General features: G+C 36.0%; 9 protein-coding genes across 9 annotated transcripts; 5 read left to right on the top strand and 4 right to left on the bottom strand.

The window, feature by feature from the left end:
* Positions 1-375: 375 nt before the first annotated feature.
* Positions 376-1,507, top strand: PGS1 (CDP-diacylglycerol--glycerol-3-phosphate 3-phosphatidyltransferase; the record flags this gene model as incomplete). Its single annotated transcript, XM_019186216.1, has 3 exons — positions 376-625; positions 691-1,066; positions 1,103-1,507. Coding segments are annotated over 3 exons (896 nt in total), but the record flags the coding sequence as incomplete, so codon positions are not given.
* Positions 1,508-1,592: 85 nt separating this feature from the next.
* On the bottom strand, positions 1,593-2,249 carry WICANDRAFT_27689 (uncharacterized protein; the record flags this gene model as incomplete). Its single annotated transcript, XM_019181399.1, has 2 exons — positions 1,593-1,802; positions 1,860-2,249. Coding segments are annotated over 2 exons (600 nt in total), but the record flags the coding sequence as incomplete, so codon positions are not given.
* A 408-nt stretch (positions 2,250-2,657) lies between these two features.
* RER1 (protein retrieval receptor) lies at positions 2,658-3,638 on the top strand. Its single transcript, XM_019186215.1, is given in 2 exon segments — positions 2,658-3,426; positions 3,438-3,638. The coding sequence occupies 1 exon segment, from the start codon at positions 2,813-2,815 to the stop codon at positions 3,362-3,364; it is 552 nt and encodes a 183-aa protein (XP_019040102.1). The 5' UTR covers positions 2,658-2,812; the 3' UTR covers positions 3,365-3,426; positions 3,438-3,638.
* Positions 3,639-7,517: 3,879 nt separating this feature from the next.
* SSL1 (TFIIH/NER complex subunit SSL1) lies at positions 7,518-8,786 on the top strand (the record flags this gene model as incomplete). The annotated part of the gene is made up of 1 exon (XM_019181425.1): positions 7,518-8,786. One exon carries the CDS (start codon positions 7,518-7,520, stop codon positions 8,784-8,786), a length of 1,269 nt encoding a protein of 422 aa, XP_019040101.1.
* Positions 8,787-9,226: 440 nt separating this feature from the next.
* On the top strand, positions 9,227-10,788 carry ENT1 (epsin; the record flags this gene model as incomplete). The annotated part of the gene is made up of 4 exons (XM_019180950.1): positions 9,227-9,302; positions 9,366-9,435; positions 9,495-10,453; positions 10,523-10,788. Coding segments are annotated over 4 exons (1,371 nt in total), but the record flags the coding sequence as incomplete, so codon positions are not given.
* Positions 10,789-11,088: 300 nt separating this feature from the next.
* ILV1 (threonine ammonia-lyase ILV1) lies at positions 11,089-12,744 on the bottom strand (the record flags this gene model as incomplete). The annotated part of the gene is made up of 1 exon (XM_019184573.1): positions 11,089-12,744. One exon carries the CDS (start codon positions 12,742-12,744, stop codon positions 11,089-11,091), a length of 1,656 nt encoding a protein of 551 aa, XP_019040099.1.
* A 193-nt stretch (positions 12,745-12,937) lies between these two features.
* On the bottom strand, positions 12,938-13,672 carry HSP31 (glutathione-independent methylglyoxalase; the record flags this gene model as incomplete). Its single annotated transcript, XM_019181485.1, has 1 exon — positions 12,938-13,672. The coding sequence occupies one exon, from the start codon at positions 13,670-13,672 to the stop codon at positions 12,938-12,940; it is 735 nt and encodes a 244-aa protein (XP_019040098.1).
* Positions 13,673-14,190: 518 nt separating this feature from the next.
* WICANDRAFT_61453 (Zn(II)2Cys6 transcription factor) lies at positions 14,191-15,987 on the bottom strand (the record flags this gene model as incomplete). The annotated part of the gene is made up of 1 exon (XM_019183179.1): positions 14,191-15,987. One exon carries the CDS (start codon positions 15,985-15,987, stop codon positions 14,191-14,193), a length of 1,797 nt encoding a protein of 598 aa, XP_019040097.1.
* Positions 15,988-16,275: 288 nt separating this feature from the next.
* WICANDRAFT_61452 (uncharacterized protein) lies at positions 16,276-17,697 on the top strand (the record flags this gene model as incomplete). Its single annotated transcript, XM_019183178.1, has 1 exon — positions 16,276-17,697. The coding sequence occupies one exon, from the start codon at positions 16,276-16,278 to the stop codon at positions 17,695-17,697; it is 1,422 nt and encodes a 473-aa protein (XP_019040096.1).
* Positions 17,698-17,707: the final 10 nt, after the last annotated feature.

Genomic DNA, 17,707 nt, shown 5'->3' with positions numbered 1-17,707 from the left:
GATTCGAATTGAAACGAGGTGAAATCGAAATTTTACACGATCCCAAAGAGTTTTATTCGCTGCTTAAATCCAAAATATCCAAAGCCAAAAAAAGAATATTCCTTTCCTCTCTATATATTGGCAAGACTCAAGATGAAATCGTTGATTGCATTTCAAATGCACTAGAGGTCAACCCTAAACTTGAAGTTCATATTCTTACTGATGCTTTAAGAGGTACCAGAGAGGCTCCATCAAAATCTGCAGCGTCATTATTAGCACAACTTATGAAAAGGTACAATGACCAAGTTGATATTAGAATGTATCACACACCACATTTAAATGGTATAAGCAAGCTACTAGTTCCAAAGCGGTTCAATGAAGGGTTTGGTCTTCAACATATGAAAATATATGGTTTTGATGATGAAGTTATTCTTTCAGGTGCAAACCTCTCATCTGACTATTTTACGAATAGACAAGATAGATATTATCTTTTCAAATCCAAAGATCTCAGTGACTACTACTATAAAGTTCAGCATGCTGTTGAATCATTGAGCTATAAACTTATCCATTTTGAAGATAAGTCACAATTTAGACTTGTGTGGCCAACGTCAAATCCAGTAAATGAACCAGGAAAGGATATTGAAAAGTTTTTGACTGGATCAACCAAAATATTGAGCCAAATTTTTAAGCTAAACGAAAAAAAAAGTTCAGAGATGATGTTGCTTCAGACCAAAGGACATTTGTGTATCCAATTTCACAGTTTACTCCTTTATTAAAGCCAGATATATCAACAGAAAAACCTAGCATATTAAAGATCTTAGGGTATGTTAATGATAAATCTGTTAATTGGACATTTACTGCTGGTTATTTTAATATGCTTCCGGAAATTAAAGCCAAACTTTTAGAATCATCATCGAAAGGTGTTGTGATAACTGCTTCTCCGTATGCTAATGGGTTTTACAAATCAAAAGGAATTTCTGGCTGCTTACCAGATGCTTATCTTTACCTTTCCAAACTTTTCCTGCAGGATGTTTTTAAGCATGGAAAAAAAAATGACATTATTTTAAATGAATGGAAACGCGGTGTTGTTAATACAGAGAATGGATGGTCCTACCATGCGAAGGGATTATGGGCTACAGCTTCAAATGAAGAAGAGCCATCTTTAACTGTCATTGGATCTTCTAATTATACCAGAAGAGCATACTCTTTTGACTTGGAGACAAACGCAGTGGTTGTTACCAATGACAAAGAGCTGAAATCTAGAATGAGCAACGAGGTTTCCAATCTTCTTCAGTACACTAATACATTATCACTAGAAGACTTCAAAGATGAAGAAAGAAAGGTCAACAACCTTGTGATTTTCGCTACCAAACTTCTGGGAAAAAGACTGTAATTAATATTTGTATATAGATGAAATTCATGCTATTGATATTGTATCTTTTTTAGCTGTAAGATTTGTAAGAATTGGTCTGGTGTTTCTATATATCCACGATTGAGATATCAAAATTAAAATCATAACGAACTGGAACTATGATATTACTTGTTAGTTCGATGGAAGGGAATGAAATTACATATATCATACTCACCAAGTACATAAAGAAGGGCTTATCGTTCTATGAATGGCCTGTTAGTTCTTGTTTCACTGGATGTTGAGCTATACTCATTTTTGTTTTACTTACTACCGGATCGAAATGGAATGTTTCATCTCTATGATCATGCTTCATGACCCTCACCAATAGTTGAATAGATACTGCTAGAAGGTCGGTTCCCAGTGACACCAATGATAGTCCCTTTGTACACATACCAATCCAATTCAACGAAACCTAGTCAAACAATGTCAGTAAGGAAGAAATCTTACGCTAGCAAACTTTATAACATACCTGCGAGGTGTACTTCAGACTTCCAAAAATAGCACCAGATATCCAAATCCAATCAACAAAATCAATGTAAAGCAATCCATATCGACCAATATCTTCAGGGAAATTAATTGTGGCGTTGTAAAGAATCAAGAAAGAGACACCGAGGAATAATATGACTATCCAAGCAAGAGAAATGGAGACCGTTTGGAACAAGTGACGAGACCGTCTATATTTGAGGCACTGACAACAAAGAACCATCATCAATCCCAGGTCGCAGCAGTCTGTATACCATATAATATTGGAAAAAGGCACTGAAGGATAAACAGGAAATCTCTTAGAGTATTGGTCTCTGGTCAACCGTTGTGTCAAATACGACAAGGCCGATGCAACAAACAATAATTTCTCTATGAACTATACCAAAGAGTCAGTAAAGAAATTTTATAGAACGGAAAGCTAACAACACTTGCATTCTTCATCAAAAAGTTCAATGAGTACCCATATATAGACTTTGCTTGCCGGAAATATCTTATCTGTGCCACAAAACTGAGTGTCTACCATGTTTGTTAGTATATTAATGCTTGAATATGGAGACAATTTCCTACTTCAAAAATTGCAGCCAAGTTTGTGGCATAGTAGCGGGACATGAACTTTAAAATTCAGGTTGTTTGGTGTGGGATACGGGCTAACAATGTAAACAATCGAATCTGCCATTTGCAGCAGCTCTTCTCGTATATATAAGGACGAGTACAAAACCCGAATTACCCGCTTAGTTGGTTAGAACAGCACCGCGATATCGCGAAATATTTTATTTCGCGTTTTGTGTTTTTGTGAAACTTTTGAAAAAAAAAAAAAGGGAACACAGTGGCAGGACTTCTAACAAGCTATATATCCTAATCTTCCCAACTTCATTTATTGAGTTATAATTCTCAACACAACCATATCCCAACTTAGCATACGAAAGGATTTCAACTGAGATGGAAGATATATCTTTAGATGAATCCAAGATCAATGTGATCAACCAAAACTTCAACAAATTCAAAGTTACCTATCAAAGGCTCTTAGATCAATCAACTCCTCATGTTAAGTACAGATGGCTCTCATTTGGCTTTCTTCTAGCGGTATTTCTTGCTCGTATTGTTTTTTCACAAGGTTGGTATATTGTTTGCTATGGCCTAAGCATATATTTGCTTAATTTATTTCTGGCGTTTCTGCAACCAAAATTAGATATGACAATTGAACAGACCGAGCAATATGAAAATATGGAGGCTGGTGAAATGAGCCAAGAATTTAGACCATTCATTAGAAGACTTCCAGAGTTCAAATTTTGGCACCGTGCTACTGTTGCTACTGTCCTTTCTTTGTTTTTGTCTTTGTTTCCATTTACCGATGTCCCAGTATTTTGGCCTATTCTTTTGATCTATTTCATTATTTTATTCACCTTAACAATGAGAAGGCAAATTCAGCACATGATTAAATATAGATATCTCCCATTTGATTTCGGAAAGAAAAAGTATGGTTCAAAATAAGAATGTTGCATATTACAGAATGTCCCAAAAACAAATCTGCCATACAACATGAATCAAGTAGGGCTTTTCATTTTAGCTAACTCTGAAGGCTTGCTTGAGTGATTGAATTGATTTAATTTGTATCTTAATAAAAAACCCAATGCATATAATTTTTTCATCTTGAATTCTTTGTAGCTCGTCTCGCTTATCAAACAAAACCAACAGAAACTAAGCTACTGGCTTATAACTATTATGATGCGAACGAACCCCATTAAAAAAAAGACGATAATTTGCCCAAGCGACAGAAATTTGAGGCCTAACCTTTGAAATTCTACTACTCTGATCTGCTAAAAAGCCACAGAATAAGCTAAAACCGAAATATCATGGCCTAATATAGCAGCAACAACGACTGACACACCACAAACAGAACACAAAGAGGTGAAAATAAAGGTGCTCATCTAAATCATCACAAATAGACCACAAAACCACCAAGCAACATCAAACCAAAAATACAAAGCCACACTACACCATAACAACGTACAACCACGTATTTGGGGTCCTGACTCCTTACCACTCACTCTATATCCCCTCATCGAAATTAGTTAAATCAAGCATTTCACCTATTTTTTTCTCCTTTCATTTTGCGAATCCACTCGATGGTAACACAACACATACTTGGTTGTTTCTAGTCAAAATGACGCTGAGTATGCCTCATATCTCAGCTAGAATTGAATTTACTATATAACCTATATTTATTAGTTTAATATACCCAAAAGGTTTGCCATTTTGCTCGAGCAGCTAGGCTCGTTTAACTAATTGAGTATCGATTGCTTCAGTAACTTCACTAGTGATCGTATTACTTCTATCGCTTAAGAAACTTTATGCAACCCGGCCATAGCAACAACCAACGAAACAGCTGTAACTTGGTGCTACAACTCGAGAAACCATCTCCCCACGGATATATCTGAAGAAAACGATTGTCACAGTAATACCTGAAGTAACGGATTACCAGGGTTATAACTCAAGGAACCGATCACTCGAGCAATACCACTCGACAGACATGACACTTGGCATTCGAAAAACCGCTGCCTACTAAGATTCTCTATCCTCTCCTCAAATTATCCCAGAAATGGACCATTGAGCGTTCTGGATGCAACGTATTGCTCAGCCTTGGTCTGCAGTATCTGTATATGTTAAATAACCCCTATCAACAATTCTCTAACACGTACGCTGACTGCCTCTACATATTGTTCCTAGATACCCCTACATGTTTGACGTTGTGTCAATGCATAATCTCAGTTTACGAAGATTTCTACAGAAACCAATATGGTACTAGGGGAACCTCCTAGGTAACCGTTGCAGGAGTAACAGCAGAGGTAACGCATCTCTATGGCTACCAGTCCCACACATCATCCGAATCACAGAATTCCTTGATCTCTTTAGTCTCAAAACGAATTAATCCCAGGTTTTACCTGATTTTATTCATATAGTCCAAAAGAACGGGTATTGAATGCACATTACCTGCTACTTAGGTCGAATGCTGGTTCAGATAACTCGTTTCTTCTGGCTTCAATAGGATCCAAATGTTGTGTTGGGTTGGGTTACCACAGTGCAAAACATTTACGAGTAACATCACCTAGGTGAGATTGGATGTTTCAAAGGCAACCAAGTAATGCACTTAGGAAACCATGTGGGCCTCATCAAATCAGTGCAAAAAAGCTTTCCAGTATCCTATCACATTAAGCTAGTTCAATTCAAGCACTCTTCAAGTGGCTCTTGCAAAACTTCGACGTGATCAAAAAACATTCTTCCTTGTGCGAAAGAAAGCTTGCTGAGAGGACTTGGCTCGGTAGAAGAATTCCAAATCTATTTTGTCCAGTAACAATCCAAATTCAAAGTGATCGTTGTACTTAGTACACAGGAGAGGCATTACAGAAGTTCTATCTCTTGGGCACTTTCTACCAGGTCCCAGAAGAATGAGTTCAAAGCACTTTGATAGGTTAAATACTTACTACCCATAAGGATCAATGGATCGAAGCTTGTGCTGTTGTCCAGCTTGATACATTGTTCCTCTATAAGTTCCCCCTTGATACAGGTTTCCGTTGTTACAGGTTTCCCTCGTTACAGCTTTCCCTCGTTACAGGTTTCCCTTGTTACCGGTTTCTCTGGATATAAGCACCCCTCGATACAGGTTTCCCTTGCTACAGGTTTCCCTTGTTACCGGTTTCTCTGGATATAAGCATCCCTCGATACAAGTTTCTCTTGATACATGTTTCTCTTGATACAGGTTTCCCAGGTATTTCACTGCATAACTATGTGTGCATGCAGTATCTCCTAAGCTACCTCACAGTGCTGGTTACTGTAGCTATCTCCTATGCTACAAATTCCTCTTTGTCGGAGAGTTATGAGATTCATTTCCACTGATACATATTTGTGTGCACCATTCACTCACTTTATATTCAATCTCCTGAGCCAGGTTGGTTCCTTTAGCAAGAGAAAGCTTCAAAGCTTAATCGTGCTTACGATCTATATAATACTATAGCTTGGGAGCTTGGAATCTGAACTGGTTTTGGTAGCAGGAAGATCAAAAATGATTGCTCGTTATTTAAGCATACAAGTAGAAATCGATGGATGTTTGGGTATAGGTTGAGTGGGATGCTCTATTTTGTTGAGTGTCTTTTGTTTTATGAAGCGGTGTAGATATGCAAAGTTGATCGGGGTTTTTACATCATTTCTTTACTACTGAAGCACTTAATGGTCTTAAGTGTAGGAATATACGATTTACACTTGCCCAAATGGGTTCTTCTCTGTCATTAAAATGGGGGAGGATGATTCGGAAACAAGAAACGCACATTTCGGCTTTTAAGCTTACAGTTTCAAAATATTGATAAAAACAATGATCCCTTAGGTATCAACATATGGTCCTTCGGCTCCCTTCAATTTAGATCTTGGTTTTTGTCGTTGTATTGCGATCTAATTTAAGTTCTAGTGATACGCTTTGCCTTCATTCTACTTCCTGGTTAATTCGTCCATTTGAGTAATTATGTCTAAGTTTTATACCAGTTGGTCAGCGATTATAGTGTTGATTTTACTTATTATGACAATTGGGGGGCTATCACGAAGTCTCTGGTGATTCTCTGTTTATTTTAGTGTGGAGACTTTAATTTCTGTTTAGGAGGAGCTTAGTTTCGTCGTTCTCTTCTTTTGCAACTTTTTTTTTAGCAAAGGTAGACTGGCATCCTTCTATTGTTATATAGGGAATGCCCTTTTCTATCATAGTTATAATTCTTATTTCGTGGCTGACGATGATTGAAACATCTTATCATGGCTCTTCTGACTTCATTGTTGCATTGTTTTAAATGAACTTACCATATAAAAGTTGGTTTCTAATCAGTCTCTGGTTTTTCTTGAGCTTGAAGCCGATCTGTTGATAACTTGCACTTGCTTCAGCTGTTTTCTGTTGATAACACAGCCGATAAGTGTACTCTTGAAATGCCCATGGTTCAACAACAGCAAGTTCGTTGATGTTGGTGCCTTTATTGTTGCTTTATGGGCTGGTGTTTCGAACGAGGTGGATTTCTTTGATTGGATATGTTTTTTAATGCCCTGCCTTTTCTTTCTCTATTAGTGTGAATTAAACATTGAATGTATGTATATTTTGAAGGTTTGAATTGGTTGACAAATTGAACAGGCTTTGGTTAGATATTACCATGATATGGTGAAGGAGTTTCCATTGTTTGACGAGTCTGTTATCTGTAAATTCATTTTCAAGACACATCCACCACTGTTTATTGCTCTCTTTCTACTGCTATCTTTGTATTGGTTGGAGTAGACACATTACCAAGCATTTGATTATATTTTTGTTCAATTAATGAGAGCATTTGTTTGTTGACCAGTGTGAATATCTCTTCTGAACAGGTTTAAATTGGTGGATTCATTGCATTTCACGGAAAAAATATTCATAGATTTGACAGCATTGATAGTCCGATAGTTTATTGTATGTAGCCTTCATTGCTCATGGTGTTCGAAGAAGAAGAAATGTCCTTCTGAATTCAGCTAGTCTGCCTTTTTTTTTGTGTCTCTTATTTTTTTGGTTGATTTGAAAAAAAGCAAAAAAATACACAAAACACAAAAACAACGGATGAGTTAACTTGGAATCTTGACAGCTTTAGCCATGGATATTGATGAGTCTGATGACGAATTCATAGAAAGAGATACAGAGCATGAAAGTCAAACTGGAGTTGCCAATCGGACAAGACGAAAGGCTGTGAAATCTGCTGAGATAAAGGGAGCTAATGGAGGATATTCATGGGAAGACGAATATCAACGAAGTTGGGATATAGTGAAAGAAGATGAAGCAGGAAGTTTAGCAGGGATTGTTTCAGGTCTTTTGGAATCAAAGAAGAAAAGAATCATTAAAAATGTCACTCCATTTCAAAGAGGTATCATAAGAAATTTGATTCTAGTATTAGATTTAAGCAGCTCCATGCTAGAGAAAGATCTAAGGCCTAACAGACATTCAATGGCTATATCTTTGGCCATTCAATTCGTTACCGAATTTTTTGATCAAAACCCAATCTCACAGCTAGGGATAATCATAATGAGGAATGGTATTGGACAACTTGTTAGCCAGGTTAGTGGCAACCCCCAAGAACATATTGATGCATTGAAATCTATAAAAAAATTGGAACCAAAAGGAGATCCCTCCCTTCAAAATGCTCTCGAAATGGGTCGAGGTCTTCTTATGCATGTTGCGTCCCATTGTACCAGAGAAGTTTTGATTGTTGATGGTTCATTACTTTCTTTGGATCCCGGGAATATTCACAAAACGGTGAACTCATTGGTTGAAGAGAAAATAAGGGTTAAAATTATTGGTCTGTCAGCACAAGTATCCATATGTAAGGAAATTTGCAAAAAGACGAACTATGGAGATGAAAGCTGTTACAGCGTTATTTTAAATGAACATCACTTTAAGGACTTATTTATGGATGCAGTTATCCCCTTGCCAGTGAACAAGATAAACAAGAGTTTTACATTGGTTAAAATGGGCTTTCCCTACAGAGTTTCGGAAGAAGTTCCATCATTTTGCTCCTGTCATTCAAAATTAACTTATGGTGGGTATATCTGTCCCAATTGCAAATCTAAGATATGCTCCTTACCCACCATATGCCCCTGCTGTAACACAATGCTGATTTTATCAACCCATCTTGCCCGTTCATATCATCATCTCATACCTTTGAAGAATTTTATGGAAGTACCTGTATCGGATAACTATTCGTCATTAAATTGTTTTGGATGTCAGATTGATTTTCCAGCACCATCATCGTCCCAATTAACCAGCTCAAGGTACGTGTGTACGGAATGCAGTAACCATTTCTGTATTGATTGTGATGTTTTTATTCATGAAATCCTTCATAATTGCCCAGGATGTGAAATATCATAGATTTTAATACTATCAGGACCTATACAATGTCACCAGTGTAGCATATAAGTGTTTCGCGATTTTGGCTAAAATTAAAGCCCACTTTGATAAAAAAAAATACTTCCTACCTCTAACTTGCGATTATTTTATTATTCAAATTTGTTTGAGGTCCATATATAGAATAAGCTATCTTGTGTTAAACATGTTTGATTGAACCTCACTTTCAGAGTTTAAGACGGTTCTGGCTTCAACTCCATAGCCATGAAGTGTTTGTTTTGAAAATCGCACGACTCCACCAACCTTCTCCCATTTCATTTTTTGAGAAAATGAATTTGGAGTGAACGACCTCTCCTTTTACCAAAGAAAACAACACCCAAGATCCTGAACAGATCGCATCGATTGAATCACTAGAAGCTGATTGATACCTAACCTGGTTTTATCTAATTGATTTATTCAGCATTATGTCTAAGGCATTCGTCCGTTCAATCAAAAATGTTGCCAACGGCTACTCCAGCGCCCAAGTTAAAGTCAGGAATGGTGAGTTTCTTCCAAATTGAATGCTCTCAGTCAAAGAACACTGAATTACTGACGGATTTGTAGCTACCTCTAATGAACCCTACGGTCCCAGCACCTCTGAAATGGAGGACATAGCGGATATGACCTATGAACAGTAAGTGTTATCGTGTTCATCACCCTCTTGATAAGGAAATGTTACTAACCTATTTAAAGCGTTGAATTCCTAGAAATTATGGATATGCTTGATCGTCGTTTGAATGATAAGGGGAAAAACTGGAGACATGTTGCAAAGGCCTTAACAGTTTTGGATTTTATTGTCAGGGCAGGCTCAGAGAATGTTGTTTTATGGTCTAAGGACAATTTGTACATCATCAAGACCCTTAGAGAATTCCAGTACGTGGATGAAGACGGTCATGATCAAGGAACAATTATTCGGGTCAAAGCGAAAGAATTAACCTCTCTTCTTCGAGATGATGAGAGATTGAGAACAGAGAGGAGTATGAGAAATGATAGAAGACGTAGAAGACGTCCTCAAAGATCATCAAGCTTTGACTCAAATGGTGATAGCCGCAGCAATGAGGAACTGGATGAAGACGATGAGCTTCAAAAAGCATTGAACGAAAGTAGACTTACAGCAGAAGAAGAAGAAAGAAGAAGAAAGGCAAACGCATCGGATGACGATGGGTTGTCAACTGCTCTCAGATTAAGTCGTGAAGAAGAAGAGGCTAGAAGGGCAAGAGAGTCCCAACAACAAAATCTTTTGGATCTATCAGATACCCAAGCTGGTCAGCAATATGACGTTTTTGGAAACCCTATCAATGCTATGAATACAGGCTATCTTCAAAATGCCTATGGTAATGATTATATGCAACAATTACAACAGCAGCAATATCTTCAACAACAACAACAACAACAACAACAGGAACAAGAATATCTACAACAATTACAATTGCAACAACAACAACAACAACAGCAACAATATTTGCAACAACAACAACAACAACAACAACAAGATTATCTTCAGCAACAATATCTTCAGCAACAACAGCAACAACAGCAGCAATATCTCCAATATCTTCAACAGCAGCAACAACAGCAACAACAGCAACAACCTCTCAAAACAGGCTCTAACAACCCTTTCTCTATTAACAATGATTCTTCTGCATCTACTGGTCAAGTCCAACAAACTGAATTGCAGCAATTAAACAAAACACCTACAGGATCTCAAAAGAAAAATGAAGAATACTCTGAGCTCAACACATTACTTGCTACTGGTACTGGTATTGATACATTTGGTAACGAAGGTAATTTACGTATTCCAGCCCAATTTACAAAATCAACCAACTTTATTAATTCCTCTGGTACTGGTATTCGTACCGACACCACATCGGCTAATCCATTTATGCAAAAACAGTATACGGGTGTTGCCAGTACTGGTATTATTCCATCATATACAGGTTATGGGTTTGGAAACCAAAGCCAACAACCACAACAACGTCAACAGAATTCCCAAGGTCAAACTGGTGAACAGTCACTAATTGACATTTGATGAAAACTTATTCATAAGGACAGTGTCACCTTTGGTTTTTTGTGCTATTACTTTGTATTGTGTTTTTTTTTTGTCACCATAGAAAATTTTTGTTTTGTGTTCTATTAGCTTTTGTGTCAGCTTTATTCATTTTTTTGGCAGATTAGTGTTTTTCTATAAATGTATTTTCATCCTTATTATCTGGCATATTGATGTGGGTAGGACTACATCAAGAGCGTATTTGTAAACATGTATCTATCCCCGTATATTGATGAAATATCAACGTTTCAAAAATTTTCTATAAACCAAATTATCTGTTTCATCTGTATAAATATAATTGATATCACGTAAAAATTGTTGGAATTGTTCTTCCTCTTCACGTGGTACATCTAAACCAACCAACACTTTCCCAATATCCGAGCCGTGATTTCTATAATGGAATAATGTCAAGTTCCAGCTGCCTTTTAAATGTTCTAAAAATTTGGTTAAAGCACCTGGTCTTTCTGGAAATTCGAAATTCAATAGCCTTTCATTTGGTAAGTTTGCAGAGCCACCAACCAAGTAACGACCATGAGATTTTGCCATTTCGTTTTGTGAAATATCAATAGCAGAAAAGCCAAGTTTTTCCAATTCTTTCATAACTTGTGCGATTTCCTTTTCTCTATTTATAACAGAGAATGAAGTGTAAATGAATGCATTTTGAACAGTTGATCTGTCAGTTTCTTGGTTTTCATTGTATCTATATGAGAACTCAGTGACAGTTCTTGGGTGAATGATATTTTGAAGCTTTTGGAAAGAGCCAGGAACATCAGGGATTGAAATCAGCATAAAAACTTCTTTACCTTCACCTAACACTGCTCTTTCTGAAACAAATCTTAATCTATCAAAGTTCATATTTGCACCAGACAAAACAGGAATATAAGTTGACTTGGTATGATCTAATTCTGGATGGTCAACAATATAACGTTTCATACCAGCAACAGTCATGGCACCTGAAGGTTCAACAATTGAACGAGTATCTTCAAACACGTCCTTAATAGCAGCACAGATTTCATCGGTATCGACCTTAACAACTTCATCGACAACTTCTTCACAAACTCTGAAAGTTTCTTCTCCGATGATTTTAACAGCTGTACCATCAGCAAATGATCCTACAGTGTCCAACTGGACTCTTTTTTTGGCTTGAAGCGATTGATACAATGCATCAGCGTCATGAGTTTCAACACCAATGATTTTAATATGAGGAGCAATTCTTTTCAAGTAGGCACCAATACCCGAAATCAAACCACCACCACCAACAGCACAAAAGACGGCAGTGATTTTTTCACCATTAGTTTGACGAAGAAGTTCCATTGCGATTGTACCTTGACCAGCAATAACATAAGGATGATCAAATGGTGGAATATTTGTTAGGCCATTTTTCTCTGATAATCTAGTACATTCACTTTTAGCAGAATCAAAGTCATCACCATATAGGACAACCTGAGCACCTAATCTTGAGACATTTTGATATTTGATGCTTGGTGTAGCCGTTGGCATAACAATGGTAGCTGGGATACCCAAGTTTTTAGCAGAAAATGCAACACCTTGAGCATGGTTACCGGCTGAACAAGCAATAACACCTTTTGATTTTCTTGTTGGATCTAATTTAGCTATCATGTTGTAAGCACCACGAAGTTTGAAACTAAAGACTGGTAGAAGATCTTCCCTTTTCAAATAGACATTGGAGCCTGTCTTATGTGACAATGAAACCGCATGTGATACTGGAGTCTCATCAACAACATCATAGACTCTGGAAGTTAAAATCAAACGAACATAATCTGGTTCACCAGTTGGCAGTAAATCTTGTTTCAACAGATCTGGGTATTTAGTAGAGTATCTTCTATAAGATCTTAGTGCACTATGGAGATGTACAAATCTCTTTGCTAACACCATATTACTTGAAGAGTATGGAACTAGCAAGCTGTTATTTACAAAGGGCCTTTTCCTCTTTATCAACATCCATCGGTGTTAGTCAGTCGAACACTTTTTTTTTCTCTTTGGCACTACGGCCACGTAGATGAGGTCTTCGCGAAAATTGTCTACATCAAGATTTGGATATGGATATGGAACCGTTTATTTCACCATCTCAAGCTTCCAAGGAATTAAATACTTTCAAGGCACTATTAGCAGTATCGTAGGCAGATGCTGGGTTTGGGCCTGTCACAACGCGACCGTCAATGACTGAATAAACATCAAATGGTGCTGGTGGAGGTGAGTAAGTAGCACCGATCTCATTGAAAATTTGTTCACAAGTCTTCAAGTTGTCCCTGTTCAAAATATGTTGAACACCCATTTGCTCTTCACCGAGGTTTGTGAAACCTGTTAATGTCTTTCCCTTTCCTAGGAATTCACCAGTTTCTTTATCTTTCAAATTTTCAAAAATGACTGGACCATGACAAACAGCTGCAACAATACCACCATTGGCATATATTTGTGAAGCCAGTTCAAGTAGGGAAGTTGCCTTTGGGAAATCAAAAACTGTCCCATGACCACCTGCTGCAAAAAATATACCGTAATCATCAGCATTCACGTCAGAAGCCCTTTTTATTTGCTTGAATTTTTGGTTAATTGGAGAGTTTTTGTCCTTGTATTGTTCAAGTTCTTCTGTTGATAGAAATTGATCACTTATTGAGTGTTCATCAACTCCAAATTTTCCAGTTTCTGAAACGATATCTACTTCAAATCCAACTTCTTCAAAGAAACGCAATGGGTGTGCAGCTTCTGACCAAAACAACCCAGTTTTGGCACCATCATCATAGAACTTTTCAGAGTATGAAGTGATTGCTAATAAGACTTTTCTTGGGACTGGTTTTGCTACCATTATGTTAATGTAGTGTGATAATAATTAGTTACTGTTTGTTGAACTCTCGAATGAATTGGGTTTTTGCTCCCCTTTATAGTGTTTGGTATAAACGGGTCTTGGGCAAGCAAGCACACATTGACAGCAATCAAAAATCTAAACACTTGAAAAGTACTGAAAGGTCACACCACACAAATTCAGTACTACCAGACCGTTATCACATCTAATATGAGTCTCAATATTATTGGTTTTTACTCAATTCACATGTACTCTTAACACTTTTTCGCAAACTACGGTGTCAAGCATATTGATTTGCTGTTATTAGTAAACAGAAACAAAAAGTGACAGCTAAGTTCTCTGATAAATCAATCGGGCTACGATTTCAATACACCATATTTACATTTCTTTCGGGTTCGTTGTTGAACGTTTTTGTGTCACTTCAACAAAACATATGGAAAATCCAATAGTGTAGAAAACGCCGCATATATTTTAGTGTATCCCATAAATCATCATAAATATCATTGTTTTTTACTTCCTTATCAAGCAAGAAAAATGTTCCAGCCCTTTTTCTCATGGAATACCCACCAATCAGAAGGTTTTGTAAAAGTTCCTTCATCTATTAATTCCCATAATTCATCAACTATTTTCAGTACTCCTTTGAATGCACCAATATTTGTTTTATCAAAAAATGCTCCAATTGTTTTTCTCAGGAAATCTCGATCATTTGGATCAATTAAAATTGTAGAAATTTTTAATAATGGCCATAATAAATTTGAGCAGAAAAAACTATCATAAAGTACAAATTCTTTCAATGCATCGAAAAAATTCTCTTTCTCAATTTCAAAATCATATTGCTGACTTGAACTATCATAAACTGCTTGTTGGAAATGAATTATTAAAGCAGAACTCCAAATTTTTTCAATTGCATTCCAATCATTTGCATTTATACTTGATTGATTTCTTTTTAAAAGTTTTGTTAACCTCTTTTTCAAACCGATTTCAGAATAATTTAAAGTTTCTAAATGATCTCCAAGAGATTTAAATTTCCCATCTTGTTTTGAATCAAAAATTGTTTTACCAATATAAGTCAATTCTGAGCAAAAAAATAAAACAGTTGTTGGACATCCAAATATACAATCAAAGTTTTGAATCAATGGATGAAATGATTTAAAATCAACAGCATTAAATTCCTTGAATAAAGGTTTTTCACCAGTTGTTAAAGTTGCAAAATTATCATATCTTGCAATTCTTAAATATAAGAACCAAGTTAATTGGTCTTCTTTCATGTTTCTCTTTTTCCGTTCTTGAACAATTTTTCTTAAAGCTTTTATATGGACTGGCCAATTTTGTAGCCCAGATTGTATGATTTCAATCGATAAATGACAAATAATGGCAGATAATGCATTCAAACTTATTGATTGTTTGTCATCTTTAAGCAATGCATAAAGGTGTTTATATGATAAGGATTTGTGTAATAAAGATAACCTTTTGTATTCTGGATTTGAAAAAGACAATTGACTTGCCGAAATACTTAAAATTCCATGTAAAGTTGCAGGATCATTAACGGCAACAGGGACAAAGAATTTTTCTGATATATTTTGAGGCCCCGCACCATTCAAAGGATCTAATGAAATACAAGTAACAAATAAATAATGGCTGAAAATATTTTGAGTATCTTGACTTTGAAAGATATTGGAAATTTCACGAGGGAAACTATGGAAATTATTTGAAAAATTCCTTTGACTTTCAACAATTTTTTGAAAATCTAACTTCATTAATCCATGGTGTGATATTGTATCCAAATCCAGTTGGACACTTTCTGAGAAATCGTCACTCAAATTGTCAATATATTCTTCATCTATGAATTCACCATTATTATTATCATCTCCATTGGAAATAATACTTGAATTTCTTGAACGGACTTCAGAATTTCGCCTTGAAGGGGTCAATAATTCATATTCTTCAGTTGTATCCAGCATATCCCGTTCCTCAATAGCATCGATCTTTGGTATTATTTTATCTTCAAGATGGGTATCCTTTTTAACTTTTGTTGGAGGTTTTGTTGTCTTTTGTGGAGGTTTTTTATTCTTGAAAGATGGATGTCTTGAATCAGTTTTATCCACCGAAATCCACATTAACTTCTTGGAATAATCACAATTTAATCCCTTTCTTTGACATACTTTACAAATTGGTTTTGTCTTGTCACATTTTATTCGACCTTCCTTACAATTTTGACAGCCATCTCTTGATCTTTTGAGTTTTTGCTGATTGCTGTTGTTGTTATCATTGTTGTTGTTGTTGGGTGTTTTCCCACTGTTGAGCTCGTTCAAAATCATGGCTTTTGAGGGCTAACTGGACATTGTATGAGGTGGGTGGATTCAAATCAATGACTAAATAAATAGACTTTAGTGGAAAATTGTTGTTTTTCACGTCAAAAATCCAAAAAAACTGGGAAAATGTGGAAAAATTATCGGAAATGTCCCAATTTGGATGTGTACCTTTTTTGGAAGTAAATTCCGGACCGATCCGGCTAAATCACAGATTAAATCCTCGAGAAATGATAATAATAAAAACACGTATAAATAAGTTTCAGCCCTTTTATTTGGTAAAGAATACACTCGACAATGTCTGCTGAACCTCAATTGAAAAAGCAAAAACCCAATGGAAAGAAGAAATTGCACTTCAATGCGTTTGAAATCTTTTCACCAGGTCATTCTAATCCTGGTCAATGGTCAAATCCAAAAGATTTATCTTCAACAAAAGATACTATAGAATTTTGGGAAAACAATGCTAAATTATTGGAAAAGGGGAAATTCACATGTTATTTCCTTGGTGATACCTTGGGTGGATTTGAAGTGTATGAAGGTTCAAGATCTCCAGCTATCAAAATTGGTACAGAATTCCCAGTGTTGGACCCTTTTTTAATTGTTCCTTCCATGTCAAGGGTTACTGAAAAATTAGGATTTGGTGTAACAGCTACAACAACTTTTGAACCTCCTTTCTTATTAGCAAGAAGACTAGCAACATTGGATCATTTAACTAAAGGAAGAATAGGCTGGAATATAGTGACATCATGGAATAATACCAGTGCTAAAGCTTTAGGATATGATAAAATTATGGATCACGATGAAAGATATCAAATGGCTGATGAATACTTGGAATTGTTGTATAAACTATGGGAATCTTCAATTGCAGATGATGCTGTTGTTATTGATAAAGAAAACCAAACATTCACAGATCCTTCAAAAGTTCAAGTAATCAAACATGAAGGTAACTATTTCAAATGTGAAACACCATTTATTGTTCATCCATCATTACAAAGAACACCTTTCTTGTTTCAAGCAGGTACTTCTAAGGCAGGTGTTGAATTTGCATCAAAGCATGCAGAAGGTATATTTATGGCTAGTCATTCACCAGAAGTTTTAGCTCCAAAAATTCAACAATTGAGAAATTTGGCTAAAGAGAAAGGACGTGATCCTCAATCAATCAAGGTTTTCCCATTATTTACACCAATTGTTGGTAAAGATGATGAGGATGCGAATTTAAAATATGAAGAGATCAAAAAATATAGATCAACAGAAGGTGGATTGATTTTCTTCAGTGCTCTAACAGGAATTGATTTATCAAAATATGATCTTGATGAAGAGATTAATGTTGAAGATTCCAAAGTTCCACAAGTTGTTCAAAGTGCGGTAGAACATTTATTCAAAGAGCAAAAAGATATTAAATGGACACCAAGAAAAGTTGGCGAAGAATTAAGTCTTGGAGGTAATGGTCCTGTTATTGTTGGTGGACCTGAAAAAGTGGCTGATTATATTGAAAATTTTGTTGAAATTGCAGATATTGATGGTTTTAACATCACACCTGTTGTTAATCCTGGATCATATGAAGATATTATTGAATATTTGATTCCAGAATTACAAAAAAGAGGATTATATTGGGATGAAGATGAAGATCCACATGGTATAACTTTGAGATCACATATATTAGGACAAAACCATGTTGAACCAGGACATCCAGCTACAAATTTCAAATATAAGGATTGAAAAATTACAT

Source organism: Wickerhamomyces anomalus, assembly GCF_001661255.1.
Source record: "Wickerhamomyces anomalus NRRL Y-366-8 unplaced genomic scaffold WICANscaffold_2, whole genome shotgun sequence".
In the NCBI taxonomy this organism is placed as follows: domain Eukaryota; kingdom Fungi; phylum Ascomycota; class Saccharomycetes; order Phaffomycetales; family Wickerhamomycetaceae; genus Hansenula; species Hansenula anomala.
This window is presented reverse-complemented; position numbering and strand designations above follow the sequence as displayed.

Excerpts from the sequence above, each read along its gene's own strand:
- RER1 (XM_019186215.1), top strand. The coding sequence starts at position 2,813 with ATGGAAGATATATCTTTAGATGAATCCAAGATCAATGTGATCAACCAA.